Source organism: Carassius gibelio, chromosome A2, assembly GCF_023724105.1.
Source record: "Carassius gibelio isolate Cgi1373 ecotype wild population from Czech Republic chromosome A2, carGib1.2-hapl.c, whole genome shotgun sequence".
Lineage (NCBI taxonomy): Eukaryota > Metazoa > Chordata > Actinopteri > Cypriniformes > Cyprinidae > Carassius > Carassius gibelio.
Window position 1 is genome coordinate 13,422,255 of NC_068372.1, and position 24,811 is coordinate 13,447,065.

Sequence of the window (24,811 nt, forward strand, 5' to 3'; positions counted from 1 at the left end):
AGCAATAAAAAAATATACGAAAAACCTTGATTATTCTGGTTAGTCACATTGTACTGCTATTATTTTGAACAATACTGTATTTCACAAAATCTTATTAACACATGTTGTTGCTAATTGAAATAGTGAGTATTTTAATAGATTGGCCTTATTTACTTCCACTGTAAGTGCAACACTTTATCCCAGATTTTTTAAGAAAAGGAGGGATTAAATACATTTTTGTGGCAATCAGCATTATTCCACAAATCCTGTCGATTTCTTACTGAACCGAGAATATTTCTTTAACTGAATTCAGCAATGTAAATGCAATGTATTTATACAAATAAGGCTTTTAAGTTCAAAAAATGTCGAATATTGGTATAATTTTGTATTGAGAAAGTCTCATGTTTAAGCAGTACATCAGACTCAAAAGTCTCCTCACTGATTCTTCGTCCAATACCTCCTTCAGGTCCAAAAGCTTGAAAACAAAACCCAAACCCTGTCCTACTTTAAATCCGAAGGCAATAATACAATCAAAGCATTATTTTGCACATTAACGCAGCTATGGGGGCTGTCCTAGACAGGATTGCTTGGGTTACCCAACTGTGACCGTCTGACTTCCGACTCTGAGTGAACTATATTTGATATCATCAGCTGATGTGGCCCTGGAAATGCTGCACTCTGCTGACATGTGCCGTTGAATTGCTCTATGCCTGCCACACTTAACAGCCTATAAACAAATCAGGACGATTTGATTTGCTTGTCCGTCTCCCTAATCAATCCACTGGATCCACAATTAACCTACATAAAAGAGCATAACAGAATTACCAGATGAATTTTCACACATGGAGACAGCTTTTCTTGTAATGAAAGCAATCCTGTAGTGTTTTTAGGCTCGCTTTGTCCCCAATTAACCTTTTCATACAGTTGGATTTTAATGTGAAGCCACTCTTACCATAGTTTCAATAAAGATTACATTCTGAATTACATCTTCACAATGTAAAGCAGTATTCTCATTTACATCGATTTCACGGACCGTACTCTCATGCATCGCCAGAACAAAGGATCTCTCAAGGGGTGCAGATCTGAGTCTAACTCCATTCTCTCCCATCCATTTATTATGAATGAGACAGGAAGAGAGATGCTTGGCCAGGTCTACTCTTCCTCACTGGTTTACTGCACACTAATAAATAATAGCAATCCTGTCGGTGGAGAAGCCAGCCATCTATAACAACAGAGAGTGTTTCCAGTGTTCTAACGGCAAATGCATGAAAGGGCACATTAATGCACAACTGTGGAGTTGATAAGCATCTCACCAGTTTTATTGAAGCATTTATGTCACATTGTTAGCTCAAAATTTAAAGTTAGGGAAATGCAAGCTTGTTGTTATAGTTCCCCTGAGTGTCTGCTAACAATCTTCAAACTGCTGATTTGTTAAGAAAGCTTTTTTTGATGCTAGATGTATTTTCAGTTCTGGTGACGAGTGCAAAAACAAGACATTTTTGGCCAAAAAAAAAACAACTACCCCCAAAAAAAAACAGTAGAAGTGAATCAGATGCTGGCATAGAATAGTCCTTTGTTTTTATTTAATGAGTGAAATGATGCACGCAACTTTTTCTGTTGCATTTCATCGTTTTTCCTTTGACGTTTGTTGAACATCATGTATTTGGATGTATTGGGATGTGACGGAGCATTTTTAAAGGGACAAAGGATTCAGGTCAGATGGTTATGTGTGCTTATATGTGAACACCTTAGGGGCCATCTGCTTAGAATGTGTTTTTGCATCTCAAAATTTGAGATTCCCAACAGTGGAATAAAAAGAATGCAAGGTCTAAAGATTTGAATAATGCTCAAAATGTCATAGAAAGTTAAATATGCAAATGCAGTTGTCAAAAATCTAGCACGTTTACACAGAAAAACAATGCCACAGGTTTGGTCGTTTAATATGATGGTATGTTGATCTTTGTGGTGTGTGAGCCACATTCTCTCCATATGTATCAGCCAACTGTTAATAAGATGTACCTAATCAAATATTCCAACTGCTAATTAGTGGATTAAACCTCTTTTCAAGTGTGGCTGTACAAGTGTAGATCATTCAATTTCCTGGCTGGGGAAATGGTTGCGTAACCTCAGGCTCCCTGTGGTTAACATTTGTATCTTGTCATCAGTTGATTGTGAGATCGGTTACATGCTAAATCCAGTTTTTAGAAACAAAATATAAAGTACTGTACATTCGTATACTTCACGTTTTGCTCTTAAAGTAATAAATAGTACATCTGACAAATGTTAAAATTATCATATTAGGGTCCTAAAAAAGGACATTTTATTGTTATTCATACAAAAGTCTCCCAAATATAAGAATAGCCTAAGAAGGGACATTTTATTGTTATTCATACAAAAGTCTCCCAAATATAAGAATAGCCTAAGAAGGGACTCTTTTCCTAAAAAGCTTGTATTATTTGTAATATTATAAAGACACTGTTTGCTACATAAAATAATTGCCTTTTATATTGCCTTTGTGCTGAAGGTAAAAACAATTATATATATACATATGTGTGTGTGTGTGTGTGTGTGTGTGTGTGTGTGTGTGTGTGTGTGTGTGTGTTATACAGGTGCTGGTCATATAATTATAAAATATTAAATATCATCAAAAAGTAGATTTCACTAAGTCCATTCAAAAAGTGAAACTTGTATATTATATTCCTTCATTGAACACAGACTTATATATTTTAAATGTTTATTTATTTTAATTTTGATGATTTTAACTGACAACTAAGGAAAATCCCCAATTCAGTATCTCAGAAAATTTGAATATTGTGAAAAGATTCAATACTGAAGACACCTGGTGCCACATTCTAATAAGCAAATTAACTCAAAACACTTGCAAAGCCTTTAAATGGTCTCTCAGTCTAGTTCTGTAGGCTACACAATCATGGGGAATACTGCTGACTTGACAGTTGTCCAAAAGATGACCATTGACACCTTGGACAAGGAGGGCAAGACACAAAATGTTATTGCAAAAGAGGCTGGCTGATCACAGAGTTCTGTGTCCAAGCACATTAATAGAAAAGTGAAGGGAAGGAAAATATGTGGTAGATGTGTGTACAAGCAATAGAGATAACTGAGTGGACTCCAGCTGGAGTCAGTGCTTCAAGAACCAGTATGCAAAGATGTATGCAAGACATGGGTTTCAGCTGTCGCATTCCTTGTGTCAAGCCACTCTTGAAGAACAGACTGCTTCAGAAGCGTCTAAAGACAAAAAGAACTGGACTGCTCCTGAGTGGTCCAAAGTTATGTTCTCTGATGAAAGTAAATATTGCATTTCCTTTGGAAATCAGGGTCCCAGAGTCTGGAGGAAGAGAGGAGAGGTACACAATCCATGTTGCTTGAGGTCCAGTGTAAAGTTTCCACAGTCAGTGATGGTTTGGGGTGCCATGTCATCTGCTGGTGTTGGTCCACCATGTATTCTGTGGTCCTAGGGCAACACAGCTGTATAGCAGGAAGTTTTAGAGCACTTCATGCTTCCTGCTGCTATGTGTGTGTGTGTGTGTGTGTATGTGTATATATATATATATATATATATATATATATATATATATATATAGTTGTGTTAAGTTGACTGTCTATCTTTTCTCAATCCACTGTTAGAGTAGATTTATATAGTTTAACCATAATATACTGTATATGTGTACTGTGTATATTTATTCTATGTACATATAAATATAAACACACACACACACACACACACACATATATATATATATATATATATATATATATATATATATGTATATATATATACGCACCTCCTTGTGGATCCCAGTCTGAAGAATCCCTTTTTCCCCACATAGAAGGAAGCACCATTTTAAGATTTTTAAACACTTGGTTGTTCCGTTATAGGCCATTACTTAAGTCCAAGACCAGTCATGTTGACCATCAAAAGAAAAAAATGACTTATTGTACTTTTAAAGAAGGTAAATGTGTCATATACTATTTCAGAGTTTTAATGCAAAATTACAATTTATTTATTGTCAGAGACAGAGAATCTATAAACCATTTTGCATTCGGCATTTTAACAAACACAATATTATTGCAAGACTAAGCTGAATCTGCTTTGTGCTAGACCCCAAATGCTGCAGGAGTGACAGTGTTGTGCTTTACTTTTCAGCCTTGGTGATAACTGATGGAGCGCAGGATAAGTCTGGCCTTGTGGATGAGGTGGGGAGTGAAGATGACCTGTACAATGAGTTTCGCAGCTCCTCCAACCGATTCGGACACCCAGGAGGAGGAGGAGAGCAGCTGGCCATAAATGAGGTAGAACATACAGGCTGTCTATGTGTTTGTCTTCATTTGTGTTCACAGATTGTGCTTCTGTTTCTCTCTCCATGGTAAGACATATATAGAAGCTGATTTTTTTCCTCCAACTCTTTAAGAGCTGGTCTGTGTTTGAAACCCAAGGCCTTACAGAGACAAAACAAAATCTGTTTTTGTATGAAGATAACTGGTTTCAGACAGGCTTTCATGGCACTTTAGTTGAGTATGTAAATGTGCTCTTGATTCAGTGATTATACATGTTGGAATTCAGTCTACTACCCATCTGTTCCTCTCCTGAGGCTTGAGACCAACAGAATGACCTGCTCCCTTTGGACTTCTCCCTTCATCTTCTGCATAACTGAGGATGACTCCTTGTTGTAGGAAGAAACTGTTATCTACAAAGCATTTCAGAGAATATGCAGTTTCTGAGTTTGATTTAGGACTCTTTGGTATAATTTTCAAACGCTGCTCAGTAACCCAGTAGCTCAGTAAACGCCTCTACTTTGTACTGCAACTATACTAAAAGTGAACTTATAGGTATACTGATAGTTTACTAAGTAAATACTTGAAGCAGTTTTAGTGCACCTTGAAGTATAGTCTCTATAGTAGTATAGTAACTACTAGTTTGGTAGTCTTATGCTGCAAGTATCATACTTTAAGTATAATACTATGTCCCTATATAGGTATTTATTTGTATATGTTTTGTAATATGAATATCTGAACATACAAAACATCAAAATAAATAACTGGGTATCTGCTTGTAAACAAAAAAATATATATTCTAACGTCATGCAGTCTTCTTTATAAACAATTTAATGTGGGTAAGTAAAAAAAAAAAAAAGAAAGAAACATTTTAAACAAAAGGCTAAAAAAAGAATATGAACTGAAAAAAAGTTAGTCGGGAGTCGATTAACACCCCAGAGCTCTTCATGAGTCAACATTTTATTCCATAAAGTTGGACAGTTTTGATGCTGTTTTATGTCTGCTGACTGTGGCCCTGTCCCAAATGGCACCCTAATCCCTCACGGTCTTCCTCTGAGTCCACAGTTTCATGACGTAAAGCTCTTTGTTGTGTAGCAGTCTGCTGCAGAGTTCGCCCTTAGTGCGGGCTCAGCAGAAGTGCGTATTGAGGGCGCATAACGGCCACAAAGGGGGTGCTCACGAGCAACCTTTTGATCGCTAAAATGATGAATGGGACAACCTATGGTATAGTGGACTTAACGGACATGCGCACATGTCGGCCATTGTAAGTCCGCAAGACTGAAAGTGCACATGAAGTGTTCCATTTGGGACAGGGCCTGTGCTAGATTACTTGTTGAAGCAACTGTTGTTTTGGTTTTTTCTTCGCTTCTGTTTTGGAAATTTTGTTCAGAAGATGTGTAATAGCGCCCCCTAAAGGATAACACTGAAAACATGGGTTCCCAGAGCACAAGTATAGCTTAAATATATTTTGACTTTTTATAAGTGTAAGTCAAGTGCTTAAATGTAATTTTAGGTATATTTCTGTGAAGTACATAAAGCACATTTCTGAGAAGTACATAAAAAGTAGACAATGTATACTTTCCTATTTTTAGTGTAAAAGAGGAAACTTATAGCACACTTGAATAAACTTCTTTTTCGCAAGGGCATGAATGATACAGTACCTCAAATCATGATTATAATAATTTTTACCTGGAGATCTAAGCTTGCATTATAAAAGGGATCTGAGGCATATTTAGTGTCCAGAATATAACCCCTCAGCAGTTCCTTGTTTGAGAATAGCAAGCTTTTAGGGTCGGTGTTTAGCCAGTTCTTGTATTATAGTTATAATAATAGTTTCCTTCAGATCCAGCACCAGTTTTGCGGGTAAAACAATAGTAGAGATTTGGGCCGCCAAGCAAACACCCATAGTAGCCTAGTACACTGCAAAAATATATATTTTCTTTTTTGTATAATTTTTTTTGTAAGCATATCTAATATTTCATTGTTTTAAGCATAAACCTCAATAATTTTTGTTAATAAATCAGAAGTAGCAGCAGACCCTTTCTTCTGTATTGTGATTTAAGATTAATTATTGTAAAAAAAAAAAAGAGAATTGGTTCCATTGTTTGTTGACTGGATGGAGGCAGATATGAATGAAAGCTTGCATTCAGTTGTAAAAAGTTTAAGTTGACTAAATGACTGGAAAAGTCTGGTATTATATCCCATACGGGAAAGATCCAGTTATGGCATTTTGATAAAAATAAAAAAAATTACAAGGTCAAACAATTGTACAAAATAAAACCCAGCAGGTTAGTGGAATCAGAGGCCTTCACTAATCCCATTAGCTGTGCACAAATTGATGCACGGGAACAAAACGAGTGAGGATGACTGCTTTAATCCTTCCTCACTGACACCGGTCAGGAAATGAAAGCTCAAGAAGTATTTGGGACCTCATACAGCGTTTAATGAATATCTCTAGCAGCATTACCATCACTGTAGGACTGCCTCAGGAGATGAGCAGGACGTGCTCGCTTTAACACAGGAAGTGCAGCTGATGGGCAGCCATCTCGGCCAATAGAGACGCACCTGGATAGAAAGAATATATTGTGCTGCATTCTCTCGCATCCCTCCCTCCATCGCTGTCTCTCTCCTGCTGCCGTTAAGGCCGGCCTCCTCTACTGTGGTATCCTGGATACACTTCACAGCACCGCCAGCCGATTGGCTGGGAAGGATAAGAGGAGCAAAAACAGAAGTCAATTCAGGGAGATGGATGGACGGCTAGAGCCGCTAAGCACAGATGCAGCAACCATTTCTGCCCCTCAGCCTTGCGTTTTGCAAAAGAGACGGTGAAAAGAGAAGGGATTTCAAGTGCGTTAATCAGACCCAAGGGAATTAACACGGCAGTGTGTTTGAGCAGAGCAGGAGGACGAGGAACGAGAACGAGGGGGAGGCAGTGAAAGTGAGCACAGAAAGACAAAAAACAGACAGGAAGGGACACTAAAAAGCATAGAAGGAGAAGAATACATACACCCCTGCTCCTGACATCAGCAGCCGAGGGGAGTGTGGGACGAGGAGGAGGAAGATAGTGTGCGCGCGAGAGAAAGAGAGAAAGAACGAGAAGGGAACGGAAAGGAAGTGAGCAGGTAACTGTGGACGTGGAGGCTCTTCCCCCTCCTCCTCATGTTTCACTGAGAACACAGAGTGGATCCGGTTGGCAAACCGTGTGCCGTCGAGCATTCTTGCACAGACCTCTAGGCGAGGGGGCTTCCGGCGCCATGGCTCGTGGAGGCCATCGAATGATGTCTCGGCAGGGCCTGGCTCACTTCCTGCTGCGGTGCAACCTCAGCCCGGAGACCCAGAAGGTGGTGGTGTTCGTCATCATGATGTTGCTGGTCATCATCAACGTAGTGCTGATGTTCCTGCTCGCCTTCCAGTAAGGCGCAACCGCAGTGAAGAGAAAGTGTGAGGGGAGGGGTGGAGAGGAAGACCTGGAGGAGGGGAAGGAGGAGGGAAAGTTGGTCCATCTCGTTCACTCGTGGATGGGTTTTCAGGATGCAGACATCACAGTGCAGGTAACCGGAATGGGTGGGACTGTATGTGTGAGGTTGGCGGCGTTCAGCCAGAAGTAATATACTGAGACAGCACCATGTTAATTATTTACCAAACCGTAACCACTCTTGAGTGACTTGCAGGGGTCAGGCTTTGATTTCATCTTTAAAGTCATCTGAGGGCATCTTCAGATGTTTTGTCTGCTTCTGTTAGTATGTTTGGGTGCTCACGAGTGGAAGCCTGTGAATGTCGGTGCTTGTTTTGTTGTGTAACTGTCAACTTGTGGATCTCTATGCTTTGATTCTGACTAGCTGGCACAATAAACATTATGATGATTGGTGTTTTTGGCCCATGTGAGGCTTTCTTTTATGCCAGACTATCCCAGAGGGATCTGAATAATCCTTTTGCTGGTGAACAGGACTCTACAGAAAAAATAGAGGTCACACTGGTAAGCTTGACACAGTTATAGTGAGGTTATACCGTATTTTAGTAGAGCAGCATGGCATCTTGGTGAGGAATAAATATTCAGTAGGAAACAAATAGGAAATTCAACCACTGAACCTGGTATCATCAAAAATGTTATTCTGATACTAGAATATCCAGACTAGTTCTCTTTGAAAAACCTTGTTTATTCATGATCGGCACAATGATTTTCATTCGTTTTCATTGTATGTTTGAACAGTAGTGCCTGGGCTGTTTCTGATAGCGCCTTTGAACAAATCAAGAAGCTGCAACTCACAGGCCGTGAAGAGGAGGCACGTGGGAAAATGATGTGGGTGTGTCGCTAGGCAACAGTGTACATAGGCACATCTGTGGTGATGAGAATGCTGGGCTCTGGATTCAGGGGGTGAATATTCATCCTTCAAGTCCATCGGTGCTGTGAGCACAAAGTATGGACAGAGTGTGATTATTACATCAGCACCGATAGATCACACATTGCTGTGCAGCAAAGATGATTTGATGGAGGCTTGCCAGAATTTTACTTCATTTTCTCTGCAGCCATGTTGAACAGTATGGCAATATATTACACAGGTTTTTTGTTTTCTTTGCCAAATCAATCCTTGCAAGCAAAAAGCGGAAACTTAAAATGACCACTCAGGGAAAAGGCAAACTGCAGACAGAAAAGCAAATAATAAGAAATAAATAGCAATATTTAACTGCATAAATTTGACTAAACGTAGCTACTTTAATGGTATTTTTGCTACTAAAGTTTAAATTAGAGAATCTATTACAAATTTATATTACAAAACCTAAAGTAAATCCTCACAATAAAAACTGCATGTTGTTGTACTGTGTGTATTAAAAAGCAAGAACAGACAAATATGTTTCCATGTATTATTTATTACTTTTCATTTACATATATATTTGCTATCATACACATGTTGAAGATGTCTGTAGTTACTGCTCTAATATGATCAGTTACTGTATACAGGGAATTTGTTATCAATGAGTTTTGCCTTCAACTTGTGTCTCAATAGCTGATCAGTGATGGCAGTGTGTGTGCCGAGGCTCTATGGGACCATGTCACCATGGACGACCAAGAGCTGGGCTTCAAAGCTGGAGACGTCATCGAAGTAGTGGACGCCACAAACAAGGAGTGGTGGTGGGGCCGGGTGCTGGACAGCGAGGGCTGGTTCCCCGCCAGCTTCGTTCGGGTAAAAGAGAACAGGCTTCCCACTCATAACAAAAAAATCTGATTACTGTAACATTACGCCATCGCTATTACATTAGGCTACATTGAGGGGCCGTCAATGCAACAGTGTTCTTTTTGCCAAGTACATTGGTAAAAGCCACTGCACCGTCGACGTTTAGGGCCATATTTATTAAAAATGACTAAATTTACTAAATAGAAGTTAGAGTGAGACCACAAGCCCATAAAATGGGAGTGGAAAGTTCTGCAAGTGGTCTAATGACAATGTGCAATTTAAAGAATACAGACGCAACCAGATTATTCTGTAATGATCAATGCAATCTACAAAGAATCAGTGACTGTAACAGCCATTTCAAGCACGGAAGACAGGCTTTTATTGGACATTAAATAATAGCTCCAATACGTGGAAATTACTACCGCAAAACCTTAGTAAATCACATACTCTCCTCCTATACATTTTGCATCTGCAATGGAAACTTATTTAAATGCAAACGCAGATATTTGTCAGCGCGTCTTCATTTTTCACTAAGTCTCTTTGGTAAATCCTGACAGTAGCTTTTTGAAGCTAAAAGAGGGTTTTCACTGGCACAAGTTGTTTGTACATCTTGCCCATATTCATCAGAAAATCCTAGATATTGCATCATGATTCAACATTGTGCACTGACCTATGTGTTATTGGTAGTTACGGGTGAATCAAGATGAGCCCATGGATGAATACTTAGCCCATCTGGACGTTGCCTCGGAAGGGGGTGGGGCCAGCATGGGGGACCCCTTAGGGCCCGGTCTGCCCTGCAAGGAGCAGATGAGAGCCAACGTCATCAATGAGATCATGAGCACAGAGAGGGATTACATCAAACACCTAAAGGACATCTGTGAGGTCAGTTTACCACAGCTCTGATCGATCGGTTCTACTTCAGCATGTGGATCTTGTTACATAGAAGTACAGTGTCTGTAGAGTCACTGGGCTCTCTGTTTACATGAGAGAGAATGACCTGATTCACATAAGAGTAATGAGTAAAGCTGCTCCGTAATCCAAATAGCTTTGCTATAGCATTGAACCTTTGACATACTCACTTCGGGTTCCAGGGCTATATAAAACAGTGTCGGAAGAGGACAGACATGTTTACAGAGGAGCAACTGCGCACTATCTTTGGGAACATTGATGAGCTCTACCGCTTCCAGAAGAAGTTCCTCAAAGCCTTGGAGAAGAAATTTAACAAAGACCACCCTCACCTCAGCGAGATTGGCTCCTGCTTCTTAGAGCAGGTAAGCTGACTTCGATGTAGGCGTTAAGGTAGGATGCAGTGAGGTTTGGATTTTTATTTTGTTCTCTGTTTCTTTTTCCATCCAGCAAACAAACTTCCAGATCTACTCCGAGTATTGCAACAACCACCCCAATGCCTGCGTGCAGATCTCCAAACTGATGAAGATCAAGAAGTACGTGTTCTTCTTTGAGGCATGTCGTCTGCTCCAGAAGATGATCGACATTTCCTTGGATGGATTCTTGCTTACTCCTGTTCAGAAGATCTGCAAGTATCCCCTGCAGCTGGCTGAACTGCTGAAGTACACCAACCCACAGCACAGGTACTGAGGTCTAGGGTTAGGGTTAGCGCACATTAGAAAATGTGCCTATTGTTACACATTTACCACACTCTCAAGCTGTCAGTGGGTACCCATTCAAAAGATGCTTATATAAAGGTGTACCTTTTAAAAGGTTTCTGCTCCAGTGACAACTTTTCAACCTTTTTTCTGAGAGTGTACTGTATGTCCGCACTGATATGAGATTTATAAGATAAGTTACCGTATTTTCCGGACTATAAGTCGCACTTTTTTTCATAGTTTGGCTGGTCCTGCGACTTATAGTCAGGTGCGACTTATTTATCAAAAATAATTTGACATGAACCAAGAAAAATGAACTAAGAGACATGAACCAAGAGAAAACTTTATCGTCTACAGCCGCCAGAGGGCGCCATATGCTGCCAGAGATGCTGCTCAGTGCTCCTGTAGCCTACACTAAAAACATAGTGCGCCCTCTCGCGGCTGTAGATGGTAATGTTTTCTCTTGGTTCTTGGTTTTAAATAAATGCGACTTATAGTCCAGTGCGACTTATATATGTTTTTTTTTCCTCGTCATGACGTATATTTGGACTGATGCGACTGATACTCTGGTGCGACTTATAGTCCGAAAAATACGGTACAAATTACATGTAGATTTCTTTGTTATTTACTTTTATTAACATATATCTTAAAATTAAGCTCATTAGCACATTTGATGACTTAGTTCACATTTAAATAAAGATAAAATATACAATTATTTGTGTAGATGACACTTAAGATTTCTCCATATCTACTGTACGTACTTATGCCAGATTTGTGCTGTAGTGCTCTCGCTCCCAACAAAATAACTGCACCGAAACATGGCATATATGCACATCTGTAATAATTAAAAAATTAAACATTCAGCTGATTAGATTCTTACATTTCTAAAAGGAAAAATCGATATAATTCGTCAGCACTCATAGATGAGATGACCAATCGCTGAATCAGCGTTCTGAAGGATTTGATTCACATATTGCTAACCTCGTATGTTTTGCTTTTCAGAGATTATAAGGATGTGGAAGCTGCCTTAAACGCAATGAAGAACGTGGCCCGACTGATCAATGAGAGAAAGAGGCGTCTGGAGAATATTGACAAAATTGCTCAGTGGCAGAGCTCCATAGAGGACTGGGAGGTAAATTACACAAGCATTTAGTAGTGTTCACACACTGATTCACTCTGGAACTGTGTGCTCTCACAGGCTCTTTTTCCCCTTAATTAGGGCGAAGACATCTTGAGCAGGAGCTCCGATCTGATTTTCTCAGGAGACCTGACCAAGATCTCCCAGCCACAGGCCAAGGGCCAGCAGCGAATGTTCTTTCTCTTTGACCACCAACTGGTTTTCTGTAAAAAGGTCAGAATCACTATTATTGATAGCAGATGCTTTTTAAGGAGTTCCAACCAAGCAGTGTTAACGTAGTTGTTTTATAAGATGTTTTACTGTCTTGACTGGCACCACAGGATCTGCTTCGGAGGGACATGCTGTACTACAAGGGGCGATTAGACATGGATCAGATGCAAGTGGTGGATGTAGAGGACGGGAAGGATAAGGACTTTAACGCGAGTGTAAAGAATGCCTTGAAATTATGTTCTCCTGGGGGAGAGGAGGTCCACCTACTGTGTGCCAAGAAACCCGAGCAGAAGCAGCGCTGGCTGCGAGCCTTTGCAGACGAACGGGAACAGGTCCAGCATGACCTCGAGACAGGTGAAAAGGCTCTTAAAAACATAAATAAATGCAATGATTTGATTGTCTTCGGTCTTTAATAAAATGTAATATTTTTATCCTGCATCATTTGTTCTCCATCAGCAAAAATGGACGTAAATAACAACTAGAAATCATGTGATTGAATTTAGTTTCCACAAAAATCATCTAGAATTACATCCTCAGTCATTTCTAAAGTGTCAATACTGTCAGTACCTTAGTAATCGCATAGCAATGGCCTGGCAACCAGATTTATTGTAGTATATATTATTTATATACAATGGCTTTCGTTCTCATTGATATATATATATATATATATATATATATATATATATATATAATAAATAAATATATATAATTTTTATTTTTTTTTACTTTTTTAATTTTATAAAAATTTTAGTCATCTTGTGTGATTTATAATTTTTATTTTTTTATAAATCTTTTATATATATATATATATATATATATATACACACTTCTCTTTAGGTTTAATGTTTTTATTTGTATTACTATAAAAAAAAATCTTATTTCACTTCAATACTAAATTCGTTAGTTCATTTAGTACTTCAACTATCACTAATGTGCATTCAATCAGTGGCACGAAATATAGATTTTATGTATTCATGTTTGCTGATTTTAGTTTTATATAATGTTTGTTAATGACGTAGGTATCAGTCATTTCCCTGCAGTTGATTAATCGATGGTCTAAAAGTTGATAAATGTTCTCGCTTTTTCCTCAAAACAGGTTTTACGATCACAGATGTCCAGAAGAAGCAGGCCATGCTGAATGCATCTAAAAGTCACCCAACAGGGAAGCCCAAAGGTGAATTTCTGCTGTTTGTCATGTTGATGTGTCTTTTCGGTTATCATATGTGAAATATTCATGATATAGTGTGGAGACTCATTCCAGTTGAGCATGTTGTGCCATGTGTGGTCATGGTTTATGTGTTCACAAGCACCTGTTTGACCATGTGTTTGTGTCGTTTCATTATTATTATACTGCCCTGGAGCAGCATTAGCTTTACAGCACCTTTTGGCAACTCCTTCACTTCTTCACCCACAAACTTCCAAGTGCCTACGTTTTCCTGAACCTTCAGGACCTCTGGCTCCCAGGGCCACCTTAACTTCACCTCTCCTCGCTGAAGCCCCCCAGCGTAGGCAGGGGCGGGGGGTTAGGGTGCCCCCTGGGGTCCTGCGCAGGGCAATTTCCTGGGTGTCCTCTCAAAGTAGAGAGCCAATCAAGTAGTCCAGGGTAATTCCACAGTGTGTTAGTGTGACTTATCTGCTTACTCACCTGAGGCTGGGTAAAGATATAGATTTTCTGATTATTCATGATCATCATTAGAATATCAGTATTCACTCTTTGAAATCAAAAGATCAGTTCTTTTGAATGAATCGGAAACAAATGGCACAGCCAGTGTAGCCTAATTCACAAACAAGTGAATCTTTTAAAATGGATCTTTTTAGTAAATCAGAAACATTCAGAGCCAACAGTGTAGTCTGATTCACAAATAAATGACTCTCTTCTTCCAGTTCTTTTTAGTGAATCAAAATGCACAGCACAACCAGTGTAGCCCAGTTCACATACAAAATAATCTTTTGTTTTTTGTAAATCAGCATGCAGAAAAATGTAATCTGTTTCTTCATAATCAAGTGAGCTGACCGTTTTTTACGAATCACTGAACTTTCACCGCTTTACATGGGAATTTATAACTAAAATATGTGAGTTTGCATTTTAATTGTTATTATAATAATATAAAAATAATTAGAAAAGCAATTATGAGTGTTCACGGGGCATTTTTTTATGATTCAGTTATTGTATCTGGCAAATAAATGGCGTGAATTTTTGTTATGCACAAGATTAGCTGAGGTGAGAATCACTTTCATACGAATGATCAAATGGAATTAAATCGGAAAATCTGTTTTGGTACCCCAGGCGTTTATTTACAGTAACCGATTTGGTTTCCGTAATTCCTTTGCAACCCATCCTTCCCTAGTGCACACTAAACTCATTTACATAATATCAGCATACTGTACCCTTAACTGGTGACCAAAACCTGCTAGTCTGCTAAACCCATGTCTACATCCATGCCCTGTTCTCTAATGACTGAAGTCTCTCAGGTCCTGACCGTTTGTTTGTGTCCTCCTCCCCACAGCTGTGACCAGGCCCTACTATGACTTCCTGCTGCGTCAGAAGCACCCAAATCTTCCCACCTCCCTGCCCCAGCAGCAGGTCATCATGCTGGCCGAACCCAAACGCAAGACCTCCAATTTCTGGCACAATATCGGACGCTTGACACCGTTCAAAAAATGAAAGACTCGGTACATTTGCGCTTGTGCCTGAACTCGCGTTTTTATCCCCTGTGTGACGTTTATTTTTATTGTCCTATTGCGAAAGCACTTTATGGGTTGGTTACAATCATGGCATCGCTCCCAAACGTTGCGGAATCTCGTGGGAGGGCATTCCTGCTATGTTACGATTAACGTTGAAAAAGACAGCTACTACTGCTCTACCGCTCCACTTTCCGGCGCGAACACGACTACTGCTGCAAGTCATCATACGGACACACTTTCCCGAAAGAGCCCTGCTTGAAGAGAGGACTTCTTTTTACGTTGGTTAATTTATTTTCACGTTTTCAATGTATGCCAGCTATCCACAGTGCCCAACTACTAGCTTTTGTATGTAATTTGATACTTTTGTGTAACCCGTGATGATATTTCAAGTTTCAAAGGGTTCTGCACAAGATAAAACTAGACCGTGTTGAGATTTCTTACTGTATTAACTTCCTGAGGGCTGGCACTCGAAGTCCGTCGATATCACGTCAGTCGGTGTAAGCAACTATCAACTTCTCCCAACTTTCTCTTCATTGAAGCCTCCAAAATGACTCTTAGATGACATCCTGTTTCAGATGAGTGTTTCATGTATGTGCGCAATTGATTCTTCTCCCTAATGACTCCTCTGTAACGAACTTCACTTGAAGTGCCATTCCAAACCTAACCCGGACATTGTGACGGGGGATGCATGAATTTGCTGTGAAACTCAACATTTTCAACCAAATTCTCAATATTCTTTGATTCTGATAAATAATGGTACTATTAAATTAAAGAGTATGTTTGACAGGTGTCAACTATGTATAATAATCTTTGACCACAAAACAAATTCTGTTAATAAAAAGCATTTGTAAGTGTTCTGGATCTGACATCTGGTGACATAAAACTGATGTTTATCTTTATTGTTATTGTTGAAATACTTTCTATTCCAGCTTAATGTGCAAGGAAAACTATAAATACTGCAGGTTGTATTGCCCAAAGAGCAAGCCAACCAGTGCTATTTTAGCATTATATATATATATATATATATATATATATATATATATATATATATATATATATATATTATAGTATATTCTTCTTATATTTTGAATAATGTTTTATTTTATACTTTCAGTTTTATATTTAAAGGGATAGTTTACCCAAAAATTTAAACAGTGTCATCCTTTTTAGTAAAATTAAAAAAAAAAAAAAAAACTTGTGTTCAACAGCTGAAAGAAAATCATACAACTTGAGGCGAATAAATGACACCATTTTCATTTTTGGGTGAACTATGCTTTTATATATATTTGTGTGTGTGAGTGTGTGTGTGTCCACGTAACATTTTACTAAATCACTATTTCAGTTAGTTGCAGCGAACATTTACTTTTTTTTCCCTGAATAGATTTTATCTGCAGTTTACATTTTAATCTTCGAAACTAGAAAATACTGCCACCCAATGGTCAAGATTCATGCCAGTGTATTAGTTCACTGTTAAGATGGTGTTTTTCAAAATTAGCATCCAGTGTGTGCAGCGTGGTCTGTGATCTTGAAACAAGACAATCAAAAAAAGTGCTATTTTTTTTTTAAGAAAAATGAAAGATCTCAAACTGCACTGGTCAGGTTTATATGATATTTATTAGAGCATCATAGCACATTATAGCAAAATCAATTGGTTTAGCAGTAAAAATTTCAGTTGGCACATAAATCTGAATAGTTGGCACTTTTGGACTGCTTTTCGTTACAGTAAGGCTACTATGACACCCCTCAAATGGCAGAGATGACGTTCACACAACAGGACATGGCAGTGTAAAAGACTTTTATATTATTTTGCGCTACATTAAACATATCTTTCTCTGATCACATTTGGAGTGTTACTCTCATCAAATCACATCTACAATGTGATTTTTTTTTTTTTTGCACTTCTCGCTGACCTTAATTGAGCAGCTCCAAGTAGGTAATTGGCACTTTGCCTTTCTGATTCCCCCTTTGCCCCATCAGCCAATCAGTGTCCATCCCCGGCACACTGTTCACGGTGATCACCTGACAGTGAGATATTTGACCATTAAGACACAAGATGATTCATTTAATGACGATCTGAAATTATGTGATAAAGGCCCACCTCATCAGCGAGTAGAGAGAGCTCACTGCTGCTGGCAGCATCATAGTCATAGAGCACACGAGCCTTGCGGGTGCCTGAGGTGCTGCGAAGCTCGTTGAGTGCGGGTGAGGCCTGGCTGGGCGGCGGGGCGGGGAGCGAGGCGGCCGGCTGCGCCGTGGGAACTGAGATGCTGGCGGAGGAGCTGCCAGATGGCTGATTGTTATTAGAGAATGTGGATGGAAAGCTGAAGGAAATATAGAAATGTACATATGTATATACATTTATCAATAAATAAAAACATTGCTTACATTGCATTTTGACTGTTTGAGAAAGACAGATGATTCCATTATCGATGCATTTAGTATAAAACAGAGGATTTGGTGTAAAAACGCATAAATGTTACACACAAATGCACAGAGATATAGAAGTGTGGGCCAACCTTCCCAGCTGTTTCTGCAGATTCACCATGTACTGGTAACACTGGGCGTAATATGCAGCTTGAGCGTCCACAAAATCATTCAGACAGCGCAAGTGATGAGCCTGAACAAAAGAGGAGAGCACAGCCATCAGCGCACATCACATACATTAACATATACACCAATGTTTCCCAGATTCTGTAATTAGTCAGTAATCCTAACTTATTTAAAGGGCTTTAAAATGTTTCTATTTAAAATCAGTCTGACAAATACAGAGTAATTCATTTACTGTAACAGGCCCTTAAGAATGATTGATTACGGCTGATTTAAAGAATAAGACTTTTGATTGATTCATTAAATGACAGGCCGTTAGAAGTCAAGAGTGATTAAAAAAATAAGCCTTTTGAATGATTTATTAAAAGAACAGGCTCATAAGAATCATTCATTAGTCTTTCGACTAAATCATTAAATGAGTGATTCATTAAAAGAACTGGCTCATAAAAGTCATTAGTTTATACTAGTCATGCTATTTGCTTGTTGATGAGTTTCTGATGCTATTTTTGCAACACCCACCTTAAACTGTAAAAGCTTAAGGGAATAGTTTTGTCATCATTATCTCACCCTCATTTCGTTCTAAACCTGTATGACTTTCTTTTTTTCTGCTGAACACAAAAGAAGATATTTTAAAGAATGTTGGTAACAAACCGTCTTGGTGATCAAAAAAGGTCCAACAGGTTTGGAACAACATGAGGAAGTAAATGCTGAAATAATTGGGGTAAAGCATGATTTGTTTTGCTGCGGTGCTGCAGGAGGAAACGCTGATGGACACAAAGGATGTGTGAGCATACATGAGTGCTGCTGATACCCTCCAGCAGAAGTCTGGTGATCTCGGCCTGCCGGTCGAACTCACTCTGTGCTATCCTCAGTTCAGTCTCTGCCTAAGGGAAACACAAACATAGACATACAAAAGTCACAGTGGTTGACATGCATATATATATCCCCATCAACAGGCTCACAATCATGGACATATTGCACAGCTGGTATCTGTGCAAAGTTAATGCGATACACAGGCAGGCGGGGATATAAACAACTTAGTAGCTCCCTCTGCTGGACACAAGAATGTGTTGAAGTTGTATGTAAGAGCAGCTCCTCTTTCACGTGGCAGAGCGAGTTCATATCAGACAGCATGGCAGGTGTTTTCCTGATAAGAGATGTGTTTTTGAGTGAACTGCTCAAGCACACTCACCTGCTGCACCTCCTCAGCCCCCAGCTGGCCAGCATTCAGAAACAGTAACAAACTGGTCAGGTCAAGCACAAACTTCAACTTGAACCACACAAACCAATCACTGTTCACAATCAACAACAGCTTTCATAACCGTCTAGAGCCGTTATGCAAGTTGAATGGCGTCACCATTCAGATTCATGCACAGACACATTCACTGGGAGGAAACCAAAACAGAGAGCGGTTCACCGTCTACAAGGAGTAATGTGAAGAAGACTTGAATCATCCACCGTCACAACAGGAGTGAGCACATTCCACACTGAAACATGAGCCAAGCACATTCAAAACACCCGAATCACCAACGTTTACTAAACTAATGAATATTGCACCATTGTGAAATGTATTCTAATGCACATTGATATACTTCATCAATATGAAATATTTATGGCATTATAAAATAAGGATAATAACATAAATAAATAATTAACATAAAATCTATACTTTGTTTCAAAAAAGAACAAAACACTAAAATCAAACTTTTTAAATGCTACAAGTGAATTTAGGCATAACATTATAAAGAACAGTATAATAATGAATATATACATATATATATATATATTTTTTTGCTAACAATGACTTCATCAGTGTTATATAATTATATAAGTGAAGGCTGGATGATGTCAAAGGTAATAAACTAAATGCAAAATAGGGAGAATTGAACATCATAATAAAATACAATAAAAAATCTAATATTGGATGATATAAATAATCTTTAATACAAATCCTCCTGTTAGTTGAGACCACACAGGCACAGATATTCATACATTATCAATAGACAGACGCCAAACACAGTCACTGCATTCTGTTGCCCTCAAAGTTAAATAAATAGCATGCCAAGCACATCTCTCAAACTAAGATGCACATTTACCAAATCTGAGGTTATCAACGAGCACAAAAACACATGCATAATTAACACCTCTACTTCTGTTCAGCTGGTTTGAAAATAAAAGGTTCCACTCACAGAACAATTTTTGACATCTCTCCTAAGATTTGTGAAGGGCAAAAGAGGGCTGATGTTTTATGACGACAGCAGACAAACCTTTAACCACCTGACATGCAAGAAGCTGAGCATGTAAGAAAAGTGAGCACATACTCCTCTCCCAGCGGAGGGCTTGAGTTCAGCTCCTTCAGACGGAGGCAGGCAAGCAGACAGAGAGAGACATAATGAGAGAGAACTGGGGAAAATAAGAGAGGTTAGAGATCCAAAGACAAAGTTACATGAGCATTAGACAGCCAGCGGCTAGCTTGGGGAAGGATGAAAGACAGCTTTCACACGTCAGGCTTCTCTTCTCTTCCCTAAGTTCACATCTCATCTGAACAAGCTCTAAAACTGAATGTATGGTTAATCTGTGTGTCTGTGTGTGTGTGTGTGAGAGATACTAACTGCAGAGCGAGCATCAGCCACTCTGGCCTTCTTCAGTCTGTTTTTGGCTGCATCCAGATCTAGACGCTTATTCTGCAGCAGTTTGCGTTCTTTCTGTGAAGAAAGAGGGAAATGAAACCGTTTTAAATATATAAAATATAACAAAAAGAGTGTGTTCCGTGGTATGCTGATGCTCACCAATATGGTTTTAAAATCTCCCTCAATGAAGTTCCTAAAGGGAGTGAGGAAATTAATGGCGGAGCTCTGAATGAACTCTTTTTCTGCGCTGCCTAACATCTTCTCAGTCTCCCCACATTTAATGAGAGCACTACCTGCAGCACATCAGAGGACGAGAGCACATTCATCTCAACCCACACACACTGGGAACATTTATCAGCTTGAAATTACATTGACAGACTATGGAGCTTACAAAGAGTTTAATAACAAAACTATATACATTACACTAGCTTATATAAAATACATTTAACATGTAAAAAAATATTTCTATTTGAAATAAATGCGGCTCTTTCCATATGTCTTCTTAATCAGAAAATGTATCATGGTTTTCACAAAAAATATTAAGCAGTTCTCAACATTGATAAGAAATATTTCTTAAGCACCAAAAAAATCTGACTTGAGTAATGACTACTGAAAATTTATCTTTGCCACCACAGGAATAAATTACACTTTAAAATAGATTCATAAAAAAAATGTTTTAACTAATAATATTGCACAATATTAATGTTTTCCTTTGCATTTCGATCAAATAAATGAATCCCTGGTGAGCACAAGAAACCTTTCATAAACATTTTTACAAATTATAATAATAAATAATATTTAAAGGTCATAATAAAGCTTATAGGTTAACAAAAACAAACAAGCAAGCAAACAAACAAATACATGTAGACATGTAAACATGTATTTGCTAACGCCAGTGTTTATCCAAACTCAAGTTGTATGTGTAAGCATATGCTTGGTGTCATTTCAAAATATATTTCTTTACTATAAACAAAAGGTATCACATTAACAAACATTATTACATACAGCACACGTTTAACAGAACTGTAGTGCTGCTCAAAATCGTCACAAAATGATGCTTGTCTGAAGAAGCATGGATGCTTTTTGTGACGTCACAATAATTTCTGTATGTTCCTAGCTCCAAATACTAGCTGACACTGTCAGAGTCCAGTGTGAGAGGGACCAGATTATGTAATGAACTTACCGTATGCTGTTCCAGGTCCAAACTCGTGTCCGGAGTCGATCAAGCACTCCCCCAGTAACTCGTGGTTGTTGGCACGCATTGGGACTTTTTTGTCCAGCATCTCGTATAAGAACTCCTCCATCCGGACATCTACAAACATCAGACAAATTCAATTAAGACCAGCGAGAGTCAGATGAGACCACATGCATCCTCTTAAGCAAGGCTCTTTAACCGTAGGCACACATTACTGCTGCATATTAAAACAAATCTTACAGACGGTTATTGTGGATCGGTGTGACTGTCAAAGAAAACCTTGAGCCTTCACCGTTATGCTTATATACAAAAATAAAGCAGAGGGTGGTAACCAAGATAGAGATATATGTTTATTTCTTACTGTAAGACAATCTACGATCATACATGTAAGAGAGAACCCACACTGTTTTCCTGGCTAAACAGCTAAATATACTCCTCATTAGGGCTGTGTCTTAATCCCATTCCAAGGAACATTTGCACAACTGAACATTCTTCTCTTTCAATTAGGTTCACTACAATAGCGAGAAGATTTCACTTCCTCTGTGCTGGTAATACCAATGAGCATGTATTTTTAGGGTGACTTGCAGTATTGCTGATCTACAGGCTTGTTTAATCGTGCATTTCTTCTTACTAGGGTTCGGCTGCAGCAAGACTTCTGTCTGTTTCATGATCTTCTCCGTCCAGTGCTTGGTGGATTCCACCCGACTCAAAAGGGTCTCTAGATGGGCGTCCAGCTCGGTCTTCTCTGCCTGCCCAAACTTCTCCTCTGTGAACTACATGGATTGCAAACAGATTGTTGACTGATGATATTTCAGCATGGCAGTTTATATATTAAAGTTTAATAACATTTGACATTTTACAGTTGTCCCATTCATGTCCACACATACAGCTGTGGTCTTAGTTAAAACCAGAACCTAGTGAGCTGCTGTCCTAGACTGCATTTCTGGGCAACATTTGACTTTTCCCCCCACAGTTTACATTTATAGTAGTGACAATAATATATTTTGATTTTATTTTGTAAAGGACCTTTAAACGTTTCTCAAAGCAATTAATAATAAAACCAAAACAGCAGAATAGAATAAAGCAATCTAAACAAATAAAAAGAGTAAACAATAAGTAAAACAAATAAATAAAATATTAAATGTATAAATATAAACGATAATGGTAATCAAAACAACAACAACAACAACAAAGTAACGTAAAAGCTATCCTTACGTAAATTCTGAAAAGATGAGATTTAAAAAATACAATTTGGATGGACATTGGACAAACTTTCATTGCTACAAATAACTTAACATTATTTATTACTTCTTATAGCGAACTACATTTTAAAAATGAAAATGCTGTCTTAAGATGACCCTCTTAAGTTATGAACGAAAAATTGTGAATGAGTATGACTTTTAGACCGAATTAAAGTATTGGTCACCATTCACTTTTATTTTACGGAAAAAAATTCAAAGCGAATGGTGACTTCGGCTGTCGGTTTATAACAATATCTTGGTGCTCCACAGTCATACAGACAGACGAGGGTGAGTAAATTATGACATAGCATTCAATTCGTCTGAACTGTCCCGTTAAGTAAAGAAGATAAAACCTAGTTAAAAACAAACACAAACTATACTAAACACCTTTCAAGTCATTTTAAGACATTACGTTACCTGAACAGCTCGACTGAGGAAAGTTCCCGCGTCCGCTGCTAGTCTTCTAACGTTGAACTCCATGTTCGTGTTTATGAATATACTGATGTTTTAAACCTTCAACATGAACTGAAGCCTGTTAGCAAAAACAGATTAGCCTGCTATAGCCTCTATCCGACCGGCCAAATCACAAATGAAATTAACTCGCTTTGTCGTAATAAGTGCGATGTCCATGTAAAAAAGCGACTAAAAAGACAACTTCTGAAAAATAAACGCGTAAAGCTGTGTAAAGTCTGTCTGGGGCATGTATTATGGCGTATCTGTCAGTAGTGTAGCTGCTAACTCAAAACAGCAGCTGTTAGGAGTGAGTGAGGGAGTGTGAAGAGGAAGCAGGGTTGCCAGGTTCCAGAAATATTTCCAGCCCAATAACAACTCAAAACCCGCCCAAATGGAATGAAAACTAGCCCAATTTTTCAGTGTCCAATCAGATTAGACAACGGCTGAATTCCCACAAAGGGCCTTAAAATAAATTTATATAAGTTTAAGTTTAAAGTATTCGCCTCTTGTCTTACCCAAATTCTTAATATCACACAATGTTTTTTTTTATTTTTATTTATACACAAACTCATACAATAAAGGTCAAATAAGAACACATCCTCTCTGATTTTTTCTGACCCTAGTCAGAAGTACTAAATTTCTTCCACCATACTTCCTAAGTGGTCAACAGTTAAAGTGCTTGAGTGACAAGCGACATGGGCAGCCAGCTTCAACTCCGCCTCTTTCACAGGTGAATTATTTCTTAGAAAGGAACTGCCTGTGTCAAATAATGTTCTGGCATTTGAGAAAGGAGCCGCATTTTTTTATGTTTTTCAGTCGCAGCATGAGCTACCAGATCACCATGGTGAGCTCTTACTTCACATTTGCAATATTTGCAGAACGCTTTTCTATCATCATTTGGAACACTTAGAATCCACTCCTTTAATCCTTTCTCTGTCTCCCATTCTTTGCGATACTTCTTTCCATACTTTCCCCATTTACCTGATATTTAAGAATGCTGCTTGTTCATCCACAGACAACCTAACTTACGCTTCTGACTACAACGCTCTCATGATGTGAGTGACGTGATGATGATGCTTGATTTGTGATGTCAAAGCACATGTGGCGTGCGCGTCTACTCGCATCTCGCGAGAAGCAGCGTTTGTTGCCAAGTGTTCATTCCCAGGAAAAAAACCCACTTATAAAAGGTTCACTTTTATCTTTGTCCACAATTATTTTTATTTATTTTTTTGCGGCCGTGGTACATTATAAATGTAGCCCAAAAAACCGCAACCCGCAACTCCGTATTTTTTCCCGCAACTCCTTTTCTAAAATAGCCCAATTGTGCGGGAAAACCGCCACCCTGGCAACCATGAGAGGAAGGACTAATCCTGGATAGCCAACGGATGTGTCTCAAACCCCAGTATGCTGCCTGCTTAGACAGCAGTTTGGCCATTACATTTAAAGCTGCAGTCGGTAACTTTTTTTGGTTAAAAAGTCGATATTTGAGCAAGAACATAACCAGCCAGTGTTAAAAACTATCGCCTTACTTTATCCTGATTCAAGGCGGTTATTTTATAATAACGTCGTTTTCTAATTTGAGTAGTATGGGTAGCTTTTCGGGGGAATTTCGAGCATGCTGCTGCGTCATTACGTCACGTCTGTAAATATAAGAAGTTGTCC

The 24,811-nt window shown here is 38.7% G+C and overlaps 1 protein-coding gene and 1 pseudogene across 7 annotated transcripts in view; one reads left to right on the top strand and one right to left on the bottom strand.

Moving 5' to 3' along the window:
* Positions 1–15,939, top strand: part of LOC128027065 (rho guanine nucleotide exchange factor 4-like) — a 76,200-nt gene extending 60,261 nt beyond the window's left edge. For 6 of the 7 annotated variants that reach the window (XM_052614385.1, XM_052614389.1, XM_052614401.1 and 3 more), the window contains 10 exons: positions 4,145–4,290; positions 9,279–9,455; positions 10,134–10,328; positions 10,538–10,717; positions 10,803–11,035; positions 12,053–12,182; positions 12,270–12,401; positions 12,509–12,752; positions 13,495–13,572; positions 14,906–15,939. In XM_052614385.1, the coding sequence (XP_052470345.1) occupies positions 4,145–4,290; positions 9,279–9,455; positions 10,134–10,328; positions 10,538–10,717; positions 10,803–11,035; positions 12,053–12,182; positions 12,270–12,401; positions 12,509–12,752; positions 13,495–13,572; positions 14,906–15,063 (1,673 nt within the window). In that variant the 3' untranslated portion in view covers positions 15,064–15,939. Of the gene's footprint in view, positions 1–4,144; positions 4,291–6,424; positions 7,824–9,278; positions 9,456–10,133; positions 10,329–10,537; positions 10,718–10,802; positions 11,036–12,052; positions 12,183–12,269; positions 12,402–12,508; positions 12,753–13,494; positions 13,573–14,905 lie in introns of those variants that run through there. The other variant, XM_052614411.1, reaches the window with a different exon arrangement.
* A 739-nt stretch (positions 15,940–16,678) lies between these two features.
* Positions 16,679–23,477, bottom strand: LOC128027110 (endophilin-B1-like; annotated as a pseudogene).
* Positions 23,478–24,811: the final 1,334 nt, after the last annotated feature.